A 23,655-nucleotide genomic window follows, 5' to 3' on the forward strand; every position below is an offset into this window, starting at 1 on the left:
GACCGAAGTTCAAAAAATAATACATATGCAAGAACTTGCGAATAAATTGCCTGATGCATTTACAGATACAAAAAGAGTGACTAAATCATATATACCAGCAGCAAATGCTCCAGCTCGAATTGAAATTCCAAAAGCTGGCAATAATGTCACTCTTGAGTCTTTGCCACGCCAGAAACGTGGGAGACCAATTGGTTCCAAAGATAAAAATCCTCGAAAAAGAAAATCAGTTGATGATGAGGTAAAAGAAAGTGTTCAAGAAGAACCACAAATCAATACTCCTTCTGCAGAGGATATTGATGAAGTCAATACGGAATTTTCAATCAATTATGCACATTCAAAAATATCATGGAACCGAAATGAAATGAAAAATCTTGATGAGATATTTTCATATAATGTCGCATATAACATCATGAATGATGATGATGATGATCCAGAACCAAAATCTGTCATGGAATGTCAAAATAGACATGATTGGGATCATTGGAAAGGAGCAATACGAGCTGAATTTGAATCGCTCAATAAAATAAAAGTTTTTGGATCTATCATTCTCACACCTAAAGATGTGAAACCTGTGGGATAAGGTATAAAGTTTGAAGCTAGACTTGTAGCTCAAGGTTTTTCTCAAAGACCAGGAATTGATTATGAGGAAACTTATTCTCCTGTTATGGATGCAATTACTTTTAGATACTTAATCAGCCAGGCAGTTTCTAAAAATTTAGAAATGCATCTAATGGATGTTGTGACTGCTTATCTATATGGATCACTTGATAGTGATATATATATGAAGATACCTGAAGGATTTAAGGTATCAGAAGCAACCAATGCAAAACCCAAAGAAATGTACTCAATCAAGTTACAAAGGTCTTTATATGGGTTGAAACAATCGGGTCGCATGTGGTATAAACGATTAAGTGATTACTTGATAAGCAAAGGGTATACCAATAATCTTATTTGCCCATGTGTATTCATTAAGAAAACAACATCCGGATATGTGATCATAGCCGTTTATGTTGATGATCTTAACATCATAGATACAAATAAAGAGATCCATGAAGCCATTCAACTTCTAAAGAAAGAATATGAAATAAAAGATCTCGGAAAAACCAAGTATTGCCTTGGTTTGAAGATTGAGCATATGCCTAATGGTTTACTTGTACATCAAACAACTTATACGGAAAAGATTTTAAAAAGTTTCAATATGGACAAGGAAAAACCATTAAGTACTCTTATGGTTGTTAGATCACTTAATGTTGACACTGATCCATTTCGTCCCTGTGAAGATCATGAAGATATCCTGGAACCAGAAGTACCATATCTTAGTGCAATTGGAGCTCTTATGTATCTTACAAATTGTACAAGACCTGACATTTCTTTTGCAGTTAATTTGTTGGCAAGGTTCAGCTCAGCTCCTACCAAAAGACACTGGAATGGGATCAAACACATATTTCGATACCTTCGAGGAACTACTGATTTAGGATTATTTTATTCTAACGAATCAAAACAAGATTTGGTTGGTTATGCAGATGCAGGTTATTTATCTGATCCACATAAAGCTAAATCTCAAACTGGATATGTATTCCTAAATGGAGGTACCGCAATATCATGGCGTTCTCAGAAACAAACACTTGTTGCAACATCATCAAATCATGCCGAAGTGATTGCATTACATGAAGCTACTCGAGAATGTTTTTGGTTGAGATCAATGACACAACTCATTACTGATTCTTGTGGACTAGAACGCGATAAAAGTCCAATAACTATCTATGAAGATAATGCAGCTTGCATAGCACAGATGAAATAAGGGTATATCAAAAGTGACTGAACAAAACACATACCTCCTAGATTCTTCTCATATACTCAAAATCTCATTAGGGATAACCAGATCGATATGAGATATGTTCAATCTAGCAACAACTCGACTGATCTTTTCACCAAAGCACTTCCCACTGCTATTTTCAGAAAATACGTTCACAATATTGGCATGAGGCATGTTCAAAAGATGTAACAGCTCAGCGATGTCTACTTGAGGGGGAGTCAACTCTATACTGCACTCTTTTTTCCTTAACTAAAGTTTTTATCCCACTGGGTTTTTCTTTGGGTCAAGGTTTTTAACGAGGCAGTACTAGTTGATCTCTAATGAAAATAAATTGTCATCCAAGGGGGAGTGTTATGAACTTGTCAAAAATGATGGCTGCCAATTATCATAAGAATCCAAAGTTGAACAGTAAGTATATGTACTATAAATATGTACCATGTGATATTACATTAGATGCACTTCTGATATATATTTCATATATACTCTCTCTCTCTCTCTTTATATCTTCTAATAATTATCAATAGTCCACAGTCAAAAACCAGGCCACTAAAGGTAGTTATAAGTTTACTGAATTATAATACGTCACTAAAGTTAGTTATAAGCCTACTGAATTATAACAATTTTGTATTTATAGCATTCAATTACGCAATTCTTCATATATTTTTTTTTTATTCTTTCTGCCTTGTATTCACTGTACATGAAATGTTGACTTTTCTTATTTATGGCCTTGTTCATTTTTTTAACTTAATCGCCTTAATAGTTTGGAAGTTAATATGAAAATATATTGAAATGTGTTTGTTTAGGACTTATTAGATGAGACGTGCCTTAATGAAAAATTCAAATAAATGTGAAATTATGTTTAGGTGGTTACTTTTTAAGTTTTATTATTAATAATTGTTTTCTCGACTACCTCACCTGGAGGGTTATTTTGGTAGATTCAAGTATTCAGACGATATTCAGCACATGAGACAAACAATATTTACTTATCAATCACTTATTCCCTACAGACGTCTAAAATTAATTCACACAAGAGAACTTAATAAGAAAAAGAACAAATGAGCCCTAACGTTGTATGCAGATGATTACATTATGCCATGTCCATCACTGAGTCATAGTAAATTGGTTTGAGTGCTTATTTCACTGTGCATATGAACTTATATTTCAGTTAAAATAATTTTTTTTTTCATATTTCTAACTACAAGTTTTGCTTTATTTTACTTGAATGAATTATCGAAACATACAAATAATGAGTATGAATATGATTTACCCTATGCGTCTGTGTATGTATATGTAGACCACTTAAAAACCTATGTTTCCAAAGTGTACATGCACATGAACACTTAAACTTCTAATGGCCAATTCAAATGGAATGGCTGATTGGTACATTTGAATGCAAGGGTTTTTCTTCCTTTTTTTTTTTTTCCCGATCTTGAGTTTTAATGGAGCAAGATGATTGTGATGCCTGTTTCTGTTTAGGGGGAAAAGCTTGCGTGACAAGCTGGATGTCTTGTTGAATTAATTTGAAACCATGCTACTACAATTTTAGAATAAAAACAGTAATTTAAAATTCTACAATACATTTCTATTAGCATAGATCAAAAATTATATCTGCACCAACGGCATATGGAGATCTGTAATCAAAAACATCGCTCTTATTTGAGGTTCCGTTCTTTAATCTCTTGATTTCCTTTTTTCTCTCTTGCTATCTCTATATTCTTTATCTGCAGAATGGCGAGACCTGCTAGACGATTCATGACTTCTATGTTTTCGATGTTTCGAGTGTTTTCTGTGTTCCCTTTTCCTTTCTTTATGTCTTGAATTACGCCGATCCCTATCATCAGACGAGTCACTTGTAATAGCATCCCGTTTTGATCGTTTTCGACTCCTTTCATCCTCTGAAGAACTTTCATACCTTTTATTAGCCTTTTTGTCCTTTTTAGCAGTTCCTTGATTTAGTTCTGCATTATCATTTTCTCTGCGGCTTTCTTTTATGTCTTTGGTGACATCATCATGTTTCTGCGTGTGTGACTGTTGACCGACTGTTGGAGGTTGATCGATGGTCGAGTTTTGAGTAGGATGGGGCTTGGCGTGGGTCCCGGGGTATGGTTGATCAGGGGGGACCTCGAGGCCTAATTCTTTCCCTAATGATTCAAGAAAGTCACCTGCTACTAAACGACTTAAAGTTGTATTTGCAGCTTCTATTTTCTTTGTTGGATCCTCTTGCTGGTTGATGTTAGAACTTTCCTCTTCGTCGTCTGAATCATCAGAGAATATAGCCTGCAGACATTGTTATATAATTTCTTCAATTACATTTAATGTATTAAAATATTTAATGTTTAAATATTATGTGATGTTTTAAACCTAACAGCACGTCAACCTTGCGTGCTCTATTAGCTGAACAATTAGTTTCTCATCTTTTATATTCAAATAATAATAACAATAACAACAACAATACCCAATCCCACGAACAATTATTTTCTCATCTTTTGTATTCAAAATATCAGATTATTAATTTAGTTATTGTAATCTTACTATGCATTAATAATACACCAAAAGGAATTATAAATGGACATAGATGTGTGTGAGGTGAACCTGACTTGACCCATTATGGACTATTACCCAATATGCCCATGTTGCAACATCAGTTATATACAGTAGATATATGCCTATATGCTTGAGAAGAACAAAAATACCTTATATAGGTCAACTGGTCTCTCAACATTTTCAGCCTCAACGGTTTCGTCAACATCCATGGTATTTGTTCCGTTCATTTCATCTGTAGGTGACGAGATATTATTTGATTTGGTCTTTTCCTCATGTGTTGCAGCCTTAACGTAGTCTGGCATGAAGATAAGAGAATCCAATTTGCTCCTTGACCTGGGCGCAGGTGGTGGCTGCAAGAAACAATTATAGCTAGCGGTTTTAGTTCAAATTTTCATTACATTAAAAACTAATTTTGATAGTTGCAATTCCAACCGTCTTTTATATCATAATATGTAAACAATCATTATAAACCACATTGCAGTTCTACTTGATTGATGGTAATCAGTGTTCCTTAATGTGTATCCTCTTTATAATAATATGAGTTTGAATTTGAATTTGAAGTTGTAGTTTCTATTTCAATTGATTAGAGATTTGCAGTAGATTACAGTCCATCATTAAGTAGTCCTTTTAGATATTATTGGGATTTCCCCAAAATGTTCAGACTGTAACTATAAGTCCTCCTAATGTTGGCCCCATGATAACTGATAATTACAATGATGAAATCTAACAAAGTATGAAACTAGACATGGCTATGCATCAACCATAGAAGTATATGAGGTAATATTGCAAAAACTAATATCTTATTTTATCCTCTAAAACTCTATTTTTACATTTAAATAAAAATATAAAGAAAAGAAGAAGAAAAAGGACGATACCTTTCCCATGTAAGGATCAATTAAATCAAAGCGTTTGCATAAAATAGATGCAGGTCGCCATTGAAATTCTTCACGCTTTGGGAACATACTCTTCTTAATCATTTCTTCAGCTTGATTAACTCCGGGTATCTGTTAATGACATAATCGAGGTAAAGCTATGAATCTCATATATGATATGATATGATATAACACACTGTTATCATGAGTAAACACGTGGTCACACTAAAATACATGCCTCTAATCCACCGGAAGTGAACTGCAATCGGCCAACCGATGCAGCCAATGTCTGTTGACTGGAACGTTGACTTTCCTTTCCCCATTTTCCTTGTTTTGTAGCCTCGGCTGCAGCCTCAAACTCTAATCTTTCTCGAGCACGATCAGCCTCTGACATCTTACTCGATCCCCCGGCATCTTTGGTGCGAAGACCTCCATGATATTTCTCCTTCAGGTACTGCTCAAAACGTTCTTGTTTTGCAGGGTCATGCTGGAACGGTTTGGTGATTTCTGTCGGCTCAACCTAAAATCAAATTTGTTTGTTAGATGAATATTATTACGTGAACACTATTCTTTATTTTGTCGCAGAACATAGTGATGGATACAATAAGATCCAGATTAAAGGTGGCAACTTCAAAGCAATTACCTAGAGACAGTTTCTGTATTCATATTTCGCCCATTAATTATTCAATTATTCATATGAAAAAAGGGGAAAAAGAATGTTGGGTGTGAATGCAGCATGTCCCAAGTTCTTCAAACCTTTTTACAAATTACCCATTTTGACCTGAAATCATTTTCCACTCGCTGTAATTAAATTTACACAACTGTTTACTAAATATATTTAAAATCGATTAAATTAGAAGTGTTTTGTGTCAACGCAACACTGCCCAACTCGACTCAAGATGTATTAAAAATTGCCCATTATTTAAACCCAAACAGGTTTCCACAAATTACCCAATATGCCCGAGCTGCCAAATTTCAGAGGTCAAAACTAGAGAGATATCAATATCAATATAAAATAATATAAACAGAATTTAGTAACTCACAAACGACGCAGGTTCGGTAAATGTATCTGATAGATGGAACTGAAGGTTAACAACTTCTTTGGCAGAACCAACATCAGGTTTTAGATCCTTAGCGGTTCTCTCAAGCGGTTTTTCTCCTAAAATGTTTCCGCGGTTATCTGCTGTCAACTTTTGTGCAGTTGAAGTTACTTTTACATTCATAAGTGGTTTAATTTTGTCAGTATGTTTCTGCCGTGCTTCCCATAGTTTCCGTTTATAGTAATCATGGCCATTTCCACCGTTAAGAAAGTCAAACAGCGGATTTGACTGATTTTTCTCTCTAGAAAGTTCTTCGAATAATGTACCACAACGGGCTACCAGAGTTGCAACCCCCTCAATCAAAACCTTTAAATTATTATCCGCGGGTGGGGGAACGTCTGTTGGAGGAGTTTCAGTTATTTCTCGGTTGACTTCAAGAGTAGCAGGGAACTTATGATGTGGCACAAAATCCTTTGGTACTATTGGAGGATCAAATCTGAGAGCGGTATGTATCAAGTAGTTATAGCAGTGAACAGATATAAGAATGTAATTAATCCTACAAAGGTAATAATCAGTGTTGCAGAGCTCGAAATTACTCGGCAAGTACTCAGTTTTTGCAGCTCGAGGAGTACTCGGTCAAACTCAGTCAAACTTGGTCAACTCGGCTAAACCTCGGGATTACTCGTAAAATTAGTCAAAACCCGGCCAAAGTCGGGATTAAACGGATAATCAGTCAAAATTGGTCTCAACTCAGCAAAATCGGTCAAAGTCAAACTTAGTCAACATCCGAGTACTCCCTGAAACGTCCCGACTGAGTACTCCCCGAGTAACAATTTTTGCAACCTTAGTAATAATGAACAAATCCATAGTTGTTCTTTATGATTTCCTATTGGTCTACCCATTATTAGATCTAGTTTATCAGAAAATGTTACAATGTATTGACTATTGAACAATAATAACTAGGTAATAAAAATAGTTTTTGGAACATAAAAGGCAATCAATGCAACATTTTAGGTTGCTAAGATGATAAGCAAATGTCACCTTTCTAGCTGGTAGTCGGAATTGGTTGCAGCTTTAAAACCAGGCAGAATATCATTTTGCTTTACATTGGACTTCTTTTTATCCTCTATGGTCAATCTTGTAGGTTCCTCAATTTCTTCAACAAAAGCTTCAAGATCATAACCTGTTACCAAAAGAAAAGAAGAAGCAAAAGATATCAATGGGTTAGATGATATCCAATTATAAGTTTCACAACATCAAAGCTGGATATAGCAGTCGTAAATAGAACCAAAAGACACACTTTTGAAGTTTAATTATGTTCTCGCGTATAAAAAACCAAAGAAAAATAGATTATTTCATTTGACAGCGGAAGACATGCAAAAAACCATTGCATTCACTAACCAAAACAGCATACATTTATCACACTGAAATCGAAGTAATTCATAAACAAACCTGACGCATATACATCCTCATCTTCTGCATCAAGTTCTTCAAGGGCGCCAATTCCAAAACCAGGTGCAACGTTTCTTGCTGATGAAATTAAGCCAATGAGTAATAAGATTGAGGAGACAAATTTACAGCAGTCCATGCAAAGTAATCACAAGCATATATGATAGAGTGTACTTTATAAGATATCGGTACCATACATTTAAAAGAGAAGAGACCGTCTTTCTGTGACTGTAAACCTTTGTTCCCCGACTCCTTATTCCAAGGTAAATGTGACCTTTTGTTTTCTGATAGTTAAGAAAAGTTTGTTAAATAAGAGTGAATTAGTTATAAGATACCAATTTAGTTAGCTAACTGTGATTAATTACATACCCCTGAACTCAGGAGCACCTTTGAATGGATCATAGCCTAGACCATGCATATCCTGCTTTGGATTTAGCACATAAACCTGAAGAGAAACATAAGAAGTCCTGCTTCAACAATGACAAACATGATTGAAACGACAATTTCAAATAAGGTAACTCTAGAAATGAACATAAAAAATGCTTATAGGGAATAGGGATGGGGAATATGAATTAAAAGAGAGCTAAAATACACTGCGTAACAGCGATTTGTAACTTTGTACTGAAGAAGCATGTTGATGACATCATTCGTGGTTTAACTTTTAGCCTACCCAACTACTTAAAGATGATAGGGTTGTGTAATAAACAAAGGGAAAAAAAGGTATTTTGGCTAGTCGTCACTGAACTACCTGGCATTCTTACAGTTTGGTAAATTAAGTTGAGCCTATGTAATAGAAAATGATTTATTTAGCAATCAAGGTGATTGTTTAAGACGTTAACATAAGAACTGAGAAACAGATAAAGGAACTTCGGGTATATGCATAACGACATGAACTGAAAGATAAGGGCGAAATAATTAAATAATAGCCAATTGATGGACAAGAACATAAAAGGAGATATACGCACTGGAGTACTTTTATGAAGCTGGTCAACATGCTCAACAACAGCAGTTTCCATGCCATCTTCAACGTCAGTATCAGCAACAGTTGCCATTGAATCTTCAGAAAGTGCAAGAAAAGCTTTTCTAGCTTCTCTGCGAGCATCTGTAATTAAGATCATCGATGAGAACCTCATCTTTTTTCTTATGTCTGCATGCTTATATTAGATAGAGAGTAATGCAATTACATCAGAGTAATGCAATAATGTCAGAAGAATAAAACCCTAATTAGTTTTAAGAACAAATATAAGTAAAGGAGGGCTTTAAATAACATGTTACTGAAGTTTGAAAACATACCATAATTTGAATTATTCTTTGAACTTTTAACCGATTGTCCACGACGCCATCCCATTTTCAACATCAATCTGACACCTATTCAAGAACAACATGAGGATGTAAGAAAACGTTAAACAAAATGAAATGAAAACAAATTATTAATGGAGACTAACCAATAGGATCTGTGGCTGGAACAATCAGTTCATCAGGAGCAGGTCCAGGTATAACTGATGGCCTGCAATATATTAAGATGGTGAATATCAACACACATTCTTTTTACAAACAATATCAGGGTGATTAATGATGCAAGGCAATCGCTTAATGAGTATCAAACATATCAACAATGCATTGCCATTTGTTCAACACGAGCTTAATCATTAATTCATTTTAGAACTTCTGACATTTGATGTTGACAAATAGTCAAACTCAACGATTAGTTTATGACCTAATAAAACCAAGCATATGCTAGTGAAGGATGCCTGATTGTACCTTTCATTTTGTTCCTTCTCAGACTGCTTTCTGGCTATTTCTGCTGCAGTAAATCCAAACGTGTCGAACTGCATAGATGTCCCCAAAGAATTTCCTTCCAATTCCTACGTCATTTAAGACAAAATATATAAATATATATGCATCAACAAACAAATAAACTTACAGCTAAGTTTACTGTTGTAGATTAGATTCAAAGTTACTAACAACATAAAATTGATGCAATATACACTATCATTATAGTATGCAATACATAATTTCTGTAGGTTCTCGGAATCAACATAGAATTAAAAGGATCACATCTAGATAAATCTACTATCAAGTCAATTTCAAAACAGAACAACACATACAGCTTTCTCGTCATCATCCAGAAAGTTTGAAAGATCTTGTTGTTTATATTCAGCTCTGTTCTTCCTTGATGATGTAAATGTTTGTGGAGTCCATCCTGCAAATTCATCCATACTGTAAAATAAGAACCACCTCCACAAGAACCTTATAATCTATCCAAACAAAATACACTGTTAGAATAACATCAGTATATACCCTCTTTAGAACCCACAGTATTGTAATAACCAGCCGAAAATCCTCCACTAAATGCCCCGTGAAACCTTAGTCTACCTTCTTCATCCCTTACCTGTAACAAAAACACATTATATCATCTGATTTATACTTCTATCATGGCCGAATACCTCAATTCGTGCTAATTTCCAATTATAAGTATCACAGTTTAATGCAGATTCATGTGGCTATGACAATAAACATTATATAAATAAACTTTCTGTTAGTATTCATTTGAATTTCACTTATAAAATCGGGCGAGTCTAGTTTGAAACTAACACGGCCATATAAAACATAATAAATAGATCATTATTTTATCATGTATATAGTTCTTAAACCCTAGCTGAGTCTCCATGGATCAATGCATAAAGAGCATTTGTATTCAATTAACAGAAGCTAAACAAACTTCAGTTGTATTGAAATAAAACATGATCGAATCAAACCTCTTGTTTCCAAGGAGCTAGGGTTCGCAACTGACCAGAAGCTTCTGCAATCGATTTTTTCTTCCGACTAGTGATATCTTCTTCTCGTTCAATTGGTGTACCGAAGAACACGAAATCTTCTTCGTCACTCGCCATATTTTAAGTAACGTGTGTGTGTTGAATTGAATATCAATTCGAAGTATAAATGATTTTATTATAAATTGATTCTAGGGCTATATATACATCTATATGATATATTTTTAGATTATATTTTTTTTTTTCCGTTTGATGCTGGTTTTAATGATCACGACGTCATGAAGTGGGAATTTGGGTTGCCTTCTATTCGAGCTCAAAATGAAGATGCATAATTTTTATTTTGCTAGCTTTGTTGAAATCTCGTGACCAATATGAATTCGCTCTATGGTGAAGGTTTTTTCGATTGTGAAAGGGGTTCTTTTTATGCTCTTTTCGAATATGGCTTAGTTTTTTTTTTTTTTATGGGTATCAATGGTTTGGTAATAAGTTCATGCCTTTGAAGATGACAAAATTACGCGCGTCGTCCCTGAACTTGTTTCCAGCCTTCTCACGTCATCCTGATTCTTTTTTTTTTGCTTGCGTCATCCCTGTTCTTGTAAAATATAACATAGGTCGTCCTTCTGTATACATTCCGTCCAATATCTCCGTTAAAGTCAATCATGTGCGAATCATGTGAGGGTATTTCAGTCTTTTAGTAACTTGAGGGATGACGCGCGTAATTTTGTCTAATAATAATAATTTGAGGGACGACGCACGTAATTTTATTTAATAATAATAATTATAATAATAATAATAATAATAATAATAATTGTTATTATTATTATTATTATTATTATTATTATTATTATTATTATTATTATTATTATTATAATTACTATAATAATAATAATAATAATAATAATAATTATTATTATTATTATTATTATTATTATTATTATTATTATTATTATTATTATTATTATTATTATTATTATTATTATGTGCTTATTATAATAATTGTTTTTCGACACGCAATTTCGACGCGCGATTTCGACGCGAGTTTTAGAGGTGTGTTTTTCGACACGCGATTTCGACGCGCGTTTTTCAGGCGTGTTTTTCGACGCGCGTAATTTTGTCTTATTATTATTATGTGCTTTATTATTATTATTATGTGCTTATTATAATAATTGTTTTTCGACACGCAATTTCGACGCGCGATTTCGACGCGAGTTTTAGAGGTGTGTTTTTTGACACGCGATTTCGACGCCCGTTTTCGAGGCGTGTTTTTCGACACGCGATTTTCAGGCGTGTTTTTCGAGACGCGTCGAAAACGCGTGAAAAACACGCATTGAAAACGCACGTCGAAATCGCGTGTAGAAAAACACGCCTCGAAAACGCGCGTCGAAATCGCGTGTCGAAAAACACAGCTCTAAAACTCGCGTCGAAATCGCGCGTCGAAAAACACGCCTGAAAATCGCGTGTCGAAAACGCGCGTCGAAATCGCGTGTCGAAAAACACACCTCTAAAACTCGCGTCGAAATCGCGCGTCGAAAAACACGCCTGAAAATCGCGTGTCGAAAACGCGCGTCGAAATCGCGTGTCGAAAAACACACCTCTAAAACTCGCGTCGAAATCGCGCGTCGAAATTGCGTGTCGAAAAACAATTATTATAATAAGCACATAATAATAATAATAATAATAATAATAATAATAATAATAATAATAATAATAATAATAATAATTATTATTATTATTATTATTATTATTATTATTATTATAGTAATTATAATAATAATAATAATAATAATAATAATAATAATAATAATAATAATAATAATAATAATAATAATAATATAATAACAATTATTATTATTATTATTATTATTATTATAATTATTATTATTAAATAAAATTACGTGCGTCGTCCCTCAAATTATTATTATTAGACAAAATTACGCGCGTCATCCCTCAAGTTACTAAAAGACTGAAATACCCTCACATGATTCGCACATGATTGACTTTAACGGAGATATTGGACGGAATGTATACAGAAGGACGACCTATGTTATATTTTACAAGAACAGGGATGACGCAAGCAAAAAAAAAAGAATCAGGATGACATGAGAAGGCTGGAAACAAGTTCAGGGACGACGCGCGTAATTTTGTCCTTTGAAGATAATTGGATTTCTTTGGCTAAGCGATCCAAGGAGGTGACAGTCTTGTGTTAAAGATCGCATTACATCTCTTTAGATTTGGATCACTTTGTTCGAACGATTATTGAATCTTGTAACGGAATGGGTAATAGGCTTCGAAATTTAGGTGCTTAATCGGGCCGGCTTCGTATTGGACGTTTTGGTTTGATAGAATAATGGCCGGTGTGGATAATGGTTTTAAGGTCAAGGTGTTTTAAAGGCTTGTGGATACAATGGTTGCTACGGTGAAGCTGTCATGTATGTAAATATGTTGATATGCTCTATTGGTAGTTTTTGTTTGTGTAAAGGTTTTCCAAATTTCTTCTATGTTAACGTGGAGCCCTATATGACTTAGACTCCAAGTGGACATGTTTGTGTAAGTCCAACTTGAGTAAGTGTTTGTATCTTTCAATCCTTTCACTATTTTGTGAAAGATTGTTATTTATATATTTCTAGTTTTTTGCCAAAAATATATATATATATATATATATATATATATATATATATATATATATATATGTATATATATATATATATATATATATCGGAATTGATTGTTTTTCAAGTAGTGTCACATAAAGAAGTGGAGGTTAAGGGGATCACTAATACGGAGTACAGTACTCCATATTTTCTTTTCTTTAATTTTTCCTTGTATTTTTCTTAATTCTAAATTAATTATTGGATTGGAGTTGTTATTAAGAACGGAGTAATTTCCTTGAATTTTATGATTTTTAATTTAGAAAAAAACCTTTATTAGTAGTCCGCATTAGAGGGCTACCAACCATGAATATAAAAGTTTATTGAAAATGTTAGAGCTCTACGAGTCGAATAAATTTGTCACCGTTAAACCATTTAACGTCGGCGACGTCGACCGGCCGCCACTCTGTCTCGGCGTTAATCCATCGTCGCCATCCGCCGTCGCCTCTCACCGTTACCCACCTGACGCTGTTTCTACTTCTTCTTTTTTTTTTTCTTTTTTTTTCTTTTCTTTCTTCTTCTTTTTCTTTATTTTTTCCTTCTTTTTCTTTGCAGTTTGCAGATACGTGAAAGAAGAAGATTTAAAGAGAGAGATGATGAAGAAGAAGAATGAAAGAGGTGTTTTAGAGTTTTAATATATTAAATTTGGCAAGATTTAGGGCCATTAAAGGGTCGATTTTTAAAAAAAAATTGGACCAATTTTTTTTACAAAAAATCACAATAATACTTATTTTTATTTATATTATATTTTTTGTTAGTTTATAAATTAAATAATAAATAGAAGTATAAAATAAATTAAATAATAATAATTAACATTGTGTTTCTTTTTTTTCTTTCTTTTTTTCCCCTTCTTTTTCTTAAATGATATTATTAAAAGTGTTAAAAAAACAATTAAATAATGATTTAACACTGAACGATTTTCCCTATTTTGACCTCAGTGTTAAATCCAGTATTAAATTTAACATTGAGATTTAACACTAAACGACTCCTAGTGCTCTTAGTAGGTTAACTTGGATTGATGGATGTAACTTAAAATGTTAGTTGTTTAACTTGGATGAGTGAATGCAAGTTAAAGTGATACAAACCATCAAACTGCTAAACTGCTACCCGTCTAGGTTTCAACCAAAATTATGGTGATAAGGAGTGGTGTCCCTTTTGTGGAGTCTTAGAGGCAACACATGTTTTTAGCAATCAACAGCAAGATTGACAAGATTCACACCAGGTTCAGTAAACACTAAAATAGTTATGAACATACATTGTTTTTGATAGCTGTCGTGGATGTGGTATCTGATAAATTCAACACTGACATTGATACATCCACCATTTTTTATGCGTCGATGAGTTGTAAAGTACAACTTATTAATCCATAAAAATGGTGAGTTGAATTTATCATTATATGTTTATTGATTCAAAGCGCTGAAATGAAAGAATTCGGAGTGTACATAAAAGATATTTGATTTTTGAGTTCGTTTAGTCCGGTTTCTAGTTGCGTAGTTTGATTATGGTTTCCTTGATAGTTACTTATGTTTAGTTTGTTATTGGGTTGGACTTCTATTTCGGTTTAGGTTAGAAGAGGCTTGGTATAGTTAGTTTGTTTCATAGCCGTTTTCTAGATACGAGTCTCACATCAATGTTACTCTTTTGTATTTCGTTGAATTCGTTTTCTATCTGAAAACGTTTTCCGTTCTTTTTAGAAGTCCTCGTTATTTGATATAAAAAATATATATGTTTATTGATGAGTTACAGACACATAAGAACACATAAACATACTTGGAATCTGATTTGTATGCTCAAAACAAATTTAATCTCTAGTCATACTTTAATCTGAGTGTGGGATGAAGTTGAAGCACAAGTCCACTGAGATGGTTTACGAGAGGTTGTAGTTGGCAGGTGCAGGAGAGAATTTGGCAGCAGGTGGTTTTCAAAAACACAAGTGACCTACAATTTGTTGTCCTCCTTCCTAAAAGTTTCTTCATGTAAATTTAAGTTTAGTAATTTGGTCATTACAAAAATTTTGGAGTACTATAATTCTCACACATTGTTACCATTTGCTCTAAGATTATCAATATTATGTATTTATGTGTAACCTCTCTCAGGACCTATGGAATTTGCCACAGTTGCAACAAAATATACAGCAATTTCTTGTTGCCCATTTTAAAGAGTAAAATCATCATAAAATAAAGTGCCCAAGACCAGGATGATAAAAACAAGCAAAGCTTAGCAGTCACACAAAACTATTTTAAATAAGAAGCAATACTAGATTCTACAGCAATCATCTTTCCAAAATTTTCTGCTAGATGAGTCATAATCATAGCCTATAAATAAGATAACTATATTGATAAATGAGTTTTCATATTTCTGTATGCTCCACAGCCATAACCAAGAAGTAAAGAAATTCAACTTTGTGGTCTACCAAAGCATGTTACATACCAGCCAACTAATTACATGGCATGAACTTTTATTTGACGCACTCAGCAAAGAATAATAGTTCATCAACAAACACCGCAACATTAAATCCAGGCTGGAAGCTCATCTTTATATTACAAAGCGATGTTGCCCAAACTCACGTACAAACACAGGCACACTTGTGGTTGGGATCTGTAATATTGTCACAAAAAGAGTATACAATTTAAGAGGCAGAGTATACACTTGTGGGCTGGGGTGATTAGTATTCAATTCATGACCATTGATTATGATATCCCCTTCATAGTGATTAGTATTTAATCAAAAGTTCAGATTGCATAAAAAACAAAAACTAAAAAAGCCAAGATTCACCCAGTTTCGTTTATTTAGAACAGAAATGGTTCCTCCTTGTATAAATCGAGAACAAAGATTGAATGTTTTATGGCCTAAACGAATAAATATATATCGATCAGGTTTAGGTAGAGCAGACTTACCATGCCATGCTCGGTGACCAATGCCGAAACATAATCTGCTGGAGTCACATCAAACCTGTTACAGATACACATATTTAACATCATTAGTAACAAATAAGCCTCTCCTAATTTCAACCAAAATGTCTTAATACTCACGCCAGATTCAGAAGTTGAAGTTTATCCATGCTAGCCCAATATTCCAAACAATTGTTCATTCTTCCAGGAACCTTAGCTATTACATCAGGATCACCTGCCAAAAAAAAAAAAAAAAAAAACAACAACAACAATTACATATGCAGGTGATCGTTTGTTCTAAAAGGGTTGGATGATTGGTTCTGTTTTATTTCAAACAGGTTGAATAAGCTGAATCAAAATTTCAGCTGGGTTCTGCTTCATCTAAAATGGGTCAATCCAACCTAATATTATTGTCTTGACCTGTTACCCAACCCGCATGTCCTGCTCACCTCTAATACATGTTTATATGCTCAAAAAATATATAGACAGCAACCATACCTAGTTCATTTGAGCATATTGAATCAAGTTGAACCCTTTCGAGAAACTTATATGATTCACAACAAACCAAAACTGGCACATGGTTGGCATGAGCCACCATGGCAATAGATGCAGTTCCAACGGTAGAATATACTGTTCCATTAGACAATGCAGAAGCTGCCCCAAGAAATACTTTTGTAACTTCATGCATGATATACGAAACGCCATTTATATGAGTGTATGTACAACTCACACCCTTTTCAACTAACCTACGAAGAAGTTGTTGACCTTCAAGATTTGGGCGTGAATCAATTATTACCACTCGAAACTGCCTTTTCAGTTCATGTGCATGCAATAAAATCGATTCAACAAGAGAAGATGAGCCATATGTGAGAAGAACATCCCCATCACGAATCTTTGTAACTGCAAATTTGACTATTTCTTTGCCCGCATGTACTATCCGCTCGTTTATGTAACGATCAATGTCTGAACATAAAGAAGTTTTCGCTTCTAACTCGGGTTGAGCCAAGGTTATATTTGCAATACGCTCTTTTAGAAAGCGAATTGCATTTCCCATACTGATTGAAAGAGGTCTACATTCTATTAGAAACGAGACGAAGCTGTTGATTTTTGCGCCTAAGTCTCTAGCTAGGGTTTTCTCAGGTGGTGTAGAGTAGTCCTCAATGACTTTCTGAAATGCTTGAAGCATTGCTACACAACGAGCATTGCTCCACATGATGTCCCCGGATAAAAATTGTAAACCGACCTTAAGAAAAAAGAAAAGAAAAAAACATCAGATACGTGGCCCCTTAGTTTCAGTTTCTTATCAATAGAGAAGCCAATTATTTAACAAGAGGTTGGTGTAGTGGTGGTGACCTGACTTCCCATATGATAGGTCAGGGATTCGACTTCCACTCGCTGCAAAATTTCCCTTGTTGTTACCCACCAATTCCATGGGCCTCGGAAGTTGCGGACGTCTTGCGTTCGAACCTCACCAAAGGGGGTTTTACCACACGCGGTGCCCGTATGGATTCGTCGTGGGGGTTTCCTCCTAAGGGGCGGTAGGATTGTAGTAGTTCGGCCAAGGAAATGATCGGGTGAGTGGGTTCCAACCACCAACATCGCATTCAGGCCCCGTTAGTGACTCCTACCCGCCGTTCAAAAAAGGGGGGCCAATTTTTTGAGCTATGTTTAATCTCTTAGCGGTTAAAATTGTAAAATAGAATATATTAACTAAAAAGGAAATGGATTAAAGGTCATCCAAAGTGTATTTTTTAAAACGTAGTTACTGTATTCAAATTATTCAGATTGTTACTAAAATGCCGCAATTTTCTAATCATATAATTAACACGAGCTATGTTAAAGAAAATTTAATGTTGAACAAAATAGTGTTTCAAATCGAACCAGTCAACCCCGGTCTAAGAAACTACTCATTCTGACCCATTATCCAGCGCATCTGACCCCCCATTTTGCCACCTTTGCTTTTTTAACATGCCTCAAACTTAACCAATAGCAGGTTGTTTAATTTAGTAAATTAACTCCTAATCATTTGTAACAGTAATAAAAACAGACAACATAATTAGCAAGTTACACAGCATACCTTGTAAACAGCAGGATGCACATGATCATGTTGGAAGAACTTCGACTCAAGATCATGGAGCTGATTCCCATGTTCGTATTGTGGTAAATGCTTAAACATTTCGATTTTATTTCGAGCCTCTGTCTGTTTGACTACTGATCGTTTTTTAGCTTTTTCAACTCGATTCTTGTCATCAAACTGCATGCGAGGATGTGGCACGTCTTTCTTCCTATCTTTCTCTACTGCTTTCTCACCACCCCCTTTCTTCTCAGCAACTACAGTAGAAGAAGTCAACGGAGCAACCTCTTTCTTCTGATTATGCTGTTTTACTGGTCTACTTGTTTGTGCTGGAGCAGAAACCCCCGAAGTGGCACCAGGTTTAGTGCCCTCGGCTACAAAAAGCATATTGAAGATTGGATCAATGAAGAAACAAAAGAGTACATGTATGCGCCATATTGGCAGCTGAACCATTAACAACTATGTTACGTGATTTCACTCTTGAATCACATGCTCAAGGCGTAAACACAGATTATATAATAGATTATTTAATTATAATAAAGATAATTGATATTATATAATACAAACTAGAACATGTGAAATTTTTGATAATGAGCATTTTTTATTAGAGCATAACTCTTTCTGACAACAGCTTATTAACACAGCCATTTTTTATTCAAACATATACAGACAAGAAAATTAAAAGCTAAGCAGGTTTTCAGCCAAGCCAGTTAATGTATACCCACCAATCCCCATACCTAAAACGTAAGGTCGAGCCAACAAACCAAACATAAGAAGGTCCACTTATGAACACGGAGTCTAAGAGCAAGTTTGGACAGCTCTTGGATGAATGAAGACTTCTGAAAAGTCAAGGACTACATATTGCCAGTGTAACCAATGAAAATCATTGATTTAGTGCACAAAAGTAGAATGGTGTATCTATTGAAGGGGCACTGTGAAAACAACGTATTTTAAGGGTGCAAATGGAAAAAATAAGGAGGTGATATTATTAGAATCACCAAGTAGGGCCTATTTCACAGTTATAAAATATATAACAGGGTTATGTGTGTATGTAAGCAGCAGTCTCAATATGTTCCTAACACTATAAGAGATAACAAGCATAACAATGGTCAATTACAGGTTACAAATATCCATATTTGAACTAGATATGGCATGTAAGGGTCTTTAGGAGCGCATGGATGGTGAGTTAAGGCAGAACGTCACAGGAGTCTATGAGAAAATTTAACGGGTCCTCCGATGGGTACATGAAACTTTATTGGTAACTGGAAGGCTCCTAAAAGCACAATAATATGACGGCAATAAGTTGCATCTGGTCAAAGATGTCAGGGCATACGATCAGATGTATGGTGAGCGTCGTATTCAAATGTTACAGGATCTAACAAGCTTCATTTAAGGTAATAATGAGAGACCAAATTATAATTCAAGACATTTACAAAACCTTCATTCTTAATAGATAATACTCAACCTTTGGCAGTAGCCTTTGCAGCTCGTTGAGCCTCCTGCAAAGCACGCCTCTCAGCCTTTGTTGTCTTCGCTTTTAACGGCTTTGAATTCTTTTGCGATGCCCCTTCGGCAACTTCAACAGTATTATCTGCATAACACATATAAAACATAATGTTCAGCTGACATAAATGTGACAGATTGACTTTAATTGTTCACGCAACATGAATGTGACAGCATGTGCGCATTGCGCATATGCTGCGCACACGCTCACAGTAAATATATTGCCATATTGATTCCTAAAGAGCAAGAACACATTACACATGCACCATATATATTAATACCTAATATAGCATGAAAGATATGTGCATAAGTGCATCTATTACTTACTTCACAGCTAAGTTATGTAATGTAAATAACTAATATGCAGGTAATCACCCCTTCAAATTTAAAACAATGTATACCGTGTAATTTATTTTAAAAAAAAATTAAAAAAAAAATGTATTTAATACCATCATAACCGCCTGTAGGAACAGCAGTATCTGTAAATTTTCCAGCTTTGTTTAATTTAATCCAATTAGCCGAATCCTCTGAAAACTCGCCGTTGATTCCGATTTGAGTAGACGGCGACTGAGTCGGAGAACCGTCTAGAACGGAATCAGACAGAGTATAGCTTCCGACTTGCAAGCTATCAACAGGCTGCTGACCATGCAATTGAGCTGACGTCGGGACAGGCATGCCGACGGCACGTGACAAATTATCGGATGCGTGACGTGGCGGTGGTATCATGACGGGAGATAAGCAATCGGAGACAGGAGATTGACCGGGTGTTGTACCGGCTGGACCGGATTGAGTCCGGTCTGGTGGTGGACCGGGAGTGAAGAAGCCGACTTTACGGACCTTGGGATCGATCACGCGAGACGGTCGGCGAGGGTCCATTGATGATGGTTAGTTGCTACTACGACGGCGGCGGCGGTGTAAGTGGTTATGATGTTTGTTAGGTTGTGAAATTTTGATTGATTTGAAATTGAATTGTTTAATTTCCATGACGCAGTTCAGTAATCGAAGGGTTGGAACGCCATTAGAGACTCGAAATTGGGGGTTTTGAATCGATTGAAGGGTTTTGGTGGAATATGACGGTAAATTGCAGAAGCAAGATGATATTTATACCTTTTATTTTTTATTTATTGAAAAAAGAAAAATTAATTAAAAATTATGCATAGCATAATTTTAACGCCAAGTATGAAATTTTAAGTTTAGAAAGATTATGCACCATGTAAATATGTTTGTTTGTATCGGATTACTAGTATGGCTTCAATATTTTTCTTGTTATGTAGTCCGACTCGAATATGTTAGTTCTATCAATAAAAGAAAAGACAAAAAGCATCAGTCCATTCGCCGACTATAAGAAAGGCGATGGGCAGAAAAAAAAATTGTGAGTTGTGGTTTATCTGTGTCAGTGAATGGCGGGTAACTTCAAAATAATCCTCCAGGTTTCGGGTCAGGTAAAATTTATACTTGTTGACGGGTCACGGGTGGGTCATTGATATATATAATACTCGACACGTGTAAAATTTAATTCGTGAATATGTGATTTCCGTTGAACAACCTAAGGGTATAGCCGTTAACCCACAAATATTTTAATTGCATGATAATATACTTATAATTAAAATGTAGATTCACAACTATTATGTGTTTACCTGTAGGTCGTGGGTATATGTAGACATCGAATTAGTGGTTATGCAGTCCCTAACTTTCTTTGTGTAAGAGATTTCATAAAACCATGACAAGATTATGTCATAATTGTTGTACGGAATACTAACCTTATTGTTGTATCGGCATCATACGAAATTTGAATTGTGTATAGATCATGTCGGATTGTGTTATGGATTATATTCGGATCTTGAATACAATTGTAGTTATTATCAAAATCATGATCATGGCCAATATGATGCACTATTTGATTAATTATATTGTTGTTTGATGTTCATTTATTTGTTCACGAATCCTACTAAGCCTCGTGCTTACTTTTACTTGTTGAATGTTTTAGGTATAAAACAAACGGGGGACGAGGATCAATGTGTTCAGTATAATCTCGAATAAAGATTGTTGGCAGCATGTCGAAACATTTCGATAAATTTGAATGTTGCTCTTAACTTACCCATCTTATGTCTACCTTGAACTAAACGCTCTCAACTTTCGTTGAACACGATGATAAATGTTATGAGTTTGGGGTAAATGTATTGGAAAGTCTATATGATTTTAGGTTCTTATTTATATATGTAAATTCGGTTAATGCGTGATTTATTTAGGTTAGAATTAAGTAATATGTATAGTTAAAAAATGGTGTAAGTTTTTTTTTGTAATTTATTTTCGTCTGCTCCAATGACGCAAACATTCAATTGTTAAATGTATCATCCAATCAAAATTCGACACGCCGGCTACCACATGCATTGAATGTCTCGTGGTTTTGTGTCTCACGCTACGCAAAAACGCTTCAAATATGTTCCATAAAAGGTGTTATGGGCGTTTTTTCGTTGCCACCTTTAAATAACGAGTGGTCTTAGTTTAACCAGCTGCAAGTTTGTTTCCCATTCAACCAAATTATACAATATAAGCTAACTTCACTATATATAAAAAGAAAGTGATAATTAGATAAGCGTATTTAGTCACAACCATTAGATGATTATCTTAAATCAATATCTCACTAAGAATTTGAGTGTTATGTCAAATTTGTATATCTCATGTTTGTAAACCATTGATTTATATTTCAATAAATGATGTGAATTCTGATCATTGATTAGAATAAAAAATAAAAAATTTGCTCATTCTCAAGTTACAATGCCGCGAACTTTGAAAAAGGAACTACTACTGTGCTTTTGCTACTTATTTTCTCATTTAGGGTGAGTTTGTTTACTTATTAATTGAATGTTTTAGTGTTAAATATTGAACCATTTAGTATTCAACGTGTTTTTTCTTACATATGAATGACATATGATCCTGAATGATTCAACATTTAGCGTTAAACCATTTAAAATTGAAACACCATCTTAACAATTAAGCACATACATTTTATGTAATGTCCAATTAAGCACATACTCTAATTCCTACTATATTGATGTATGCACGTTGGGTTATATAAGACTATAAATAGCCTTATATGTATTAAATAAAAGTTCAGGCAGCAATTTAATATTTCCTTCTATTTATTTATTTTGTTTCATGTTCCATATAACAAACACATCCTCATTTTTTCATTCCGTAAATAATTTATTTTGCTTTGTTAAAGAGCTAATCCTACATTTGGTATTCAGAGCGGATCAAAGATTCAGGTTCTAGGAGATCAAAAGGGTAGCGGAGACAAGTCGTGATTTAGGCCTACATCAGCGGGCTTGTTAACCCAAATTATTGATCCAAGAACAGAGGGACGTTAAGCAACCAGAGAAGGTGTTAATCAAAGTGTATAGACAACAGGAGAAAGGTAGCAAAAGGTGGTTGCAGGTGATACTTTCAGCAGTGTTTTATTTGATTATCAAACCTTGGTAGTGCAGAAAATTTGAAGAATGACGAACACGAAGGATCAAGCTTTGGTCAGTATTAAAGACAACAACATCGTATCTCTTCAAGTCCCAATGTTGTCATCTAAAAATTACACGGTATGGGCCATGAGGATGCAGGTTATTTTCAATGTTCATGGAGTGTGGAAGATGATAGAACTGGAAACAAATCTAGATGTCAAGAAGAATAATGTTGCAATGTCTCTCTTATATCAAGGTATACCCGAAGAGCAAATTTTGCAAATAGAGAATCTCATGACTGCGAAGGAAATTTGGGGTGTTCTTAAAATCCGTCATCTGGGTGCGGATCGAATCCGATTGGCAAGGCTTCAAACTTTAACGGGAGAGTTTGAAAATCTCAAGATGAAGGAGCAAGAACTTTTGGATGACTTTGCTAACAAGTTGTGTGAGTATGTTTCTCGAGCTGCCTCACTTGCTCGATTATTGAAGAAAAAAAGTTAGTGGAGATTTTTTAATGGGTTAGTACCTAAACGTTTTATACATATGGTGGCTTCTATTGAGCAAGTTGTAGACTTGAAGACGATAGGTT

At 34.7% G+C, this 23,655-nt stretch overlaps 2 protein-coding genes across 2 annotated transcripts; both read right to left on the reverse strand.

Annotated features, from left to right (window-relative positions):
• Positions 1-3,282: 3,282 nt before the first annotated feature.
• LOC139847045 (G patch domain-containing protein TGH) lies at positions 3,283-10,704 on the reverse strand. Its single transcript, XM_071836642.1, has 16 exons — positions 10,481-10,704; positions 10,023-10,113; positions 9,830-9,924; positions 9,483-9,586; positions 9,167-9,228; positions 9,015-9,089; positions 8,687-8,823; positions 8,091-8,166; positions 7,919-8,005; positions 7,725-7,802; positions 7,314-7,455; positions 6,276-6,768; positions 5,471-5,752; positions 5,236-5,364; positions 4,510-4,710; positions 3,283-4,093 (listed from the first exon to the last, which is right to left on the reverse strand). The coding sequence occupies exons 1-16, from the start codon at positions 10,613-10,615 to the stop codon at positions 3,488-3,490; spliced, it is 2,793 nt and encodes a 930-aa protein (XP_071692743.1). The 5' UTR covers positions 10,616-10,704; the 3' UTR covers positions 3,283-3,487.
• A 4,663-nt stretch (positions 10,705-15,367) lies between these two features.
• LOC139846630 (translation initiation factor eIF2B subunit delta-like) lies at positions 15,368-20,678 on the reverse strand. The gene is made up of 7 exons (XM_071836107.1): positions 20,061-20,678; positions 19,574-19,699; positions 18,112-18,482; positions 16,533-17,277; positions 16,176-16,269; positions 16,041-16,095; positions 15,368-15,741 (listed from the first exon to the last, which is right to left on the reverse strand). The coding sequence occupies exons 1-7, from the start codon at positions 20,485-20,487 to the stop codon at positions 15,679-15,681; spliced, it is 1,881 nt and encodes a 626-aa protein (XP_071692208.1). The 5' UTR covers positions 20,488-20,678; the 3' UTR covers positions 15,368-15,678.
• Between the last annotated feature and the right edge of the window lie 2,977 nt (positions 20,679-23,655).

Source organism: Rutidosis leptorrhynchoides, chromosome 5, assembly GCF_046630445.1.
Source record: "Rutidosis leptorrhynchoides isolate AG116_Rl617_1_P2 chromosome 5, CSIRO_AGI_Rlap_v1, whole genome shotgun sequence".
NCBI lineage: Eukaryota > Viridiplantae > Streptophyta > Magnoliopsida > Asterales > Asteraceae > Rutidosis > Rutidosis leptorrhynchoides.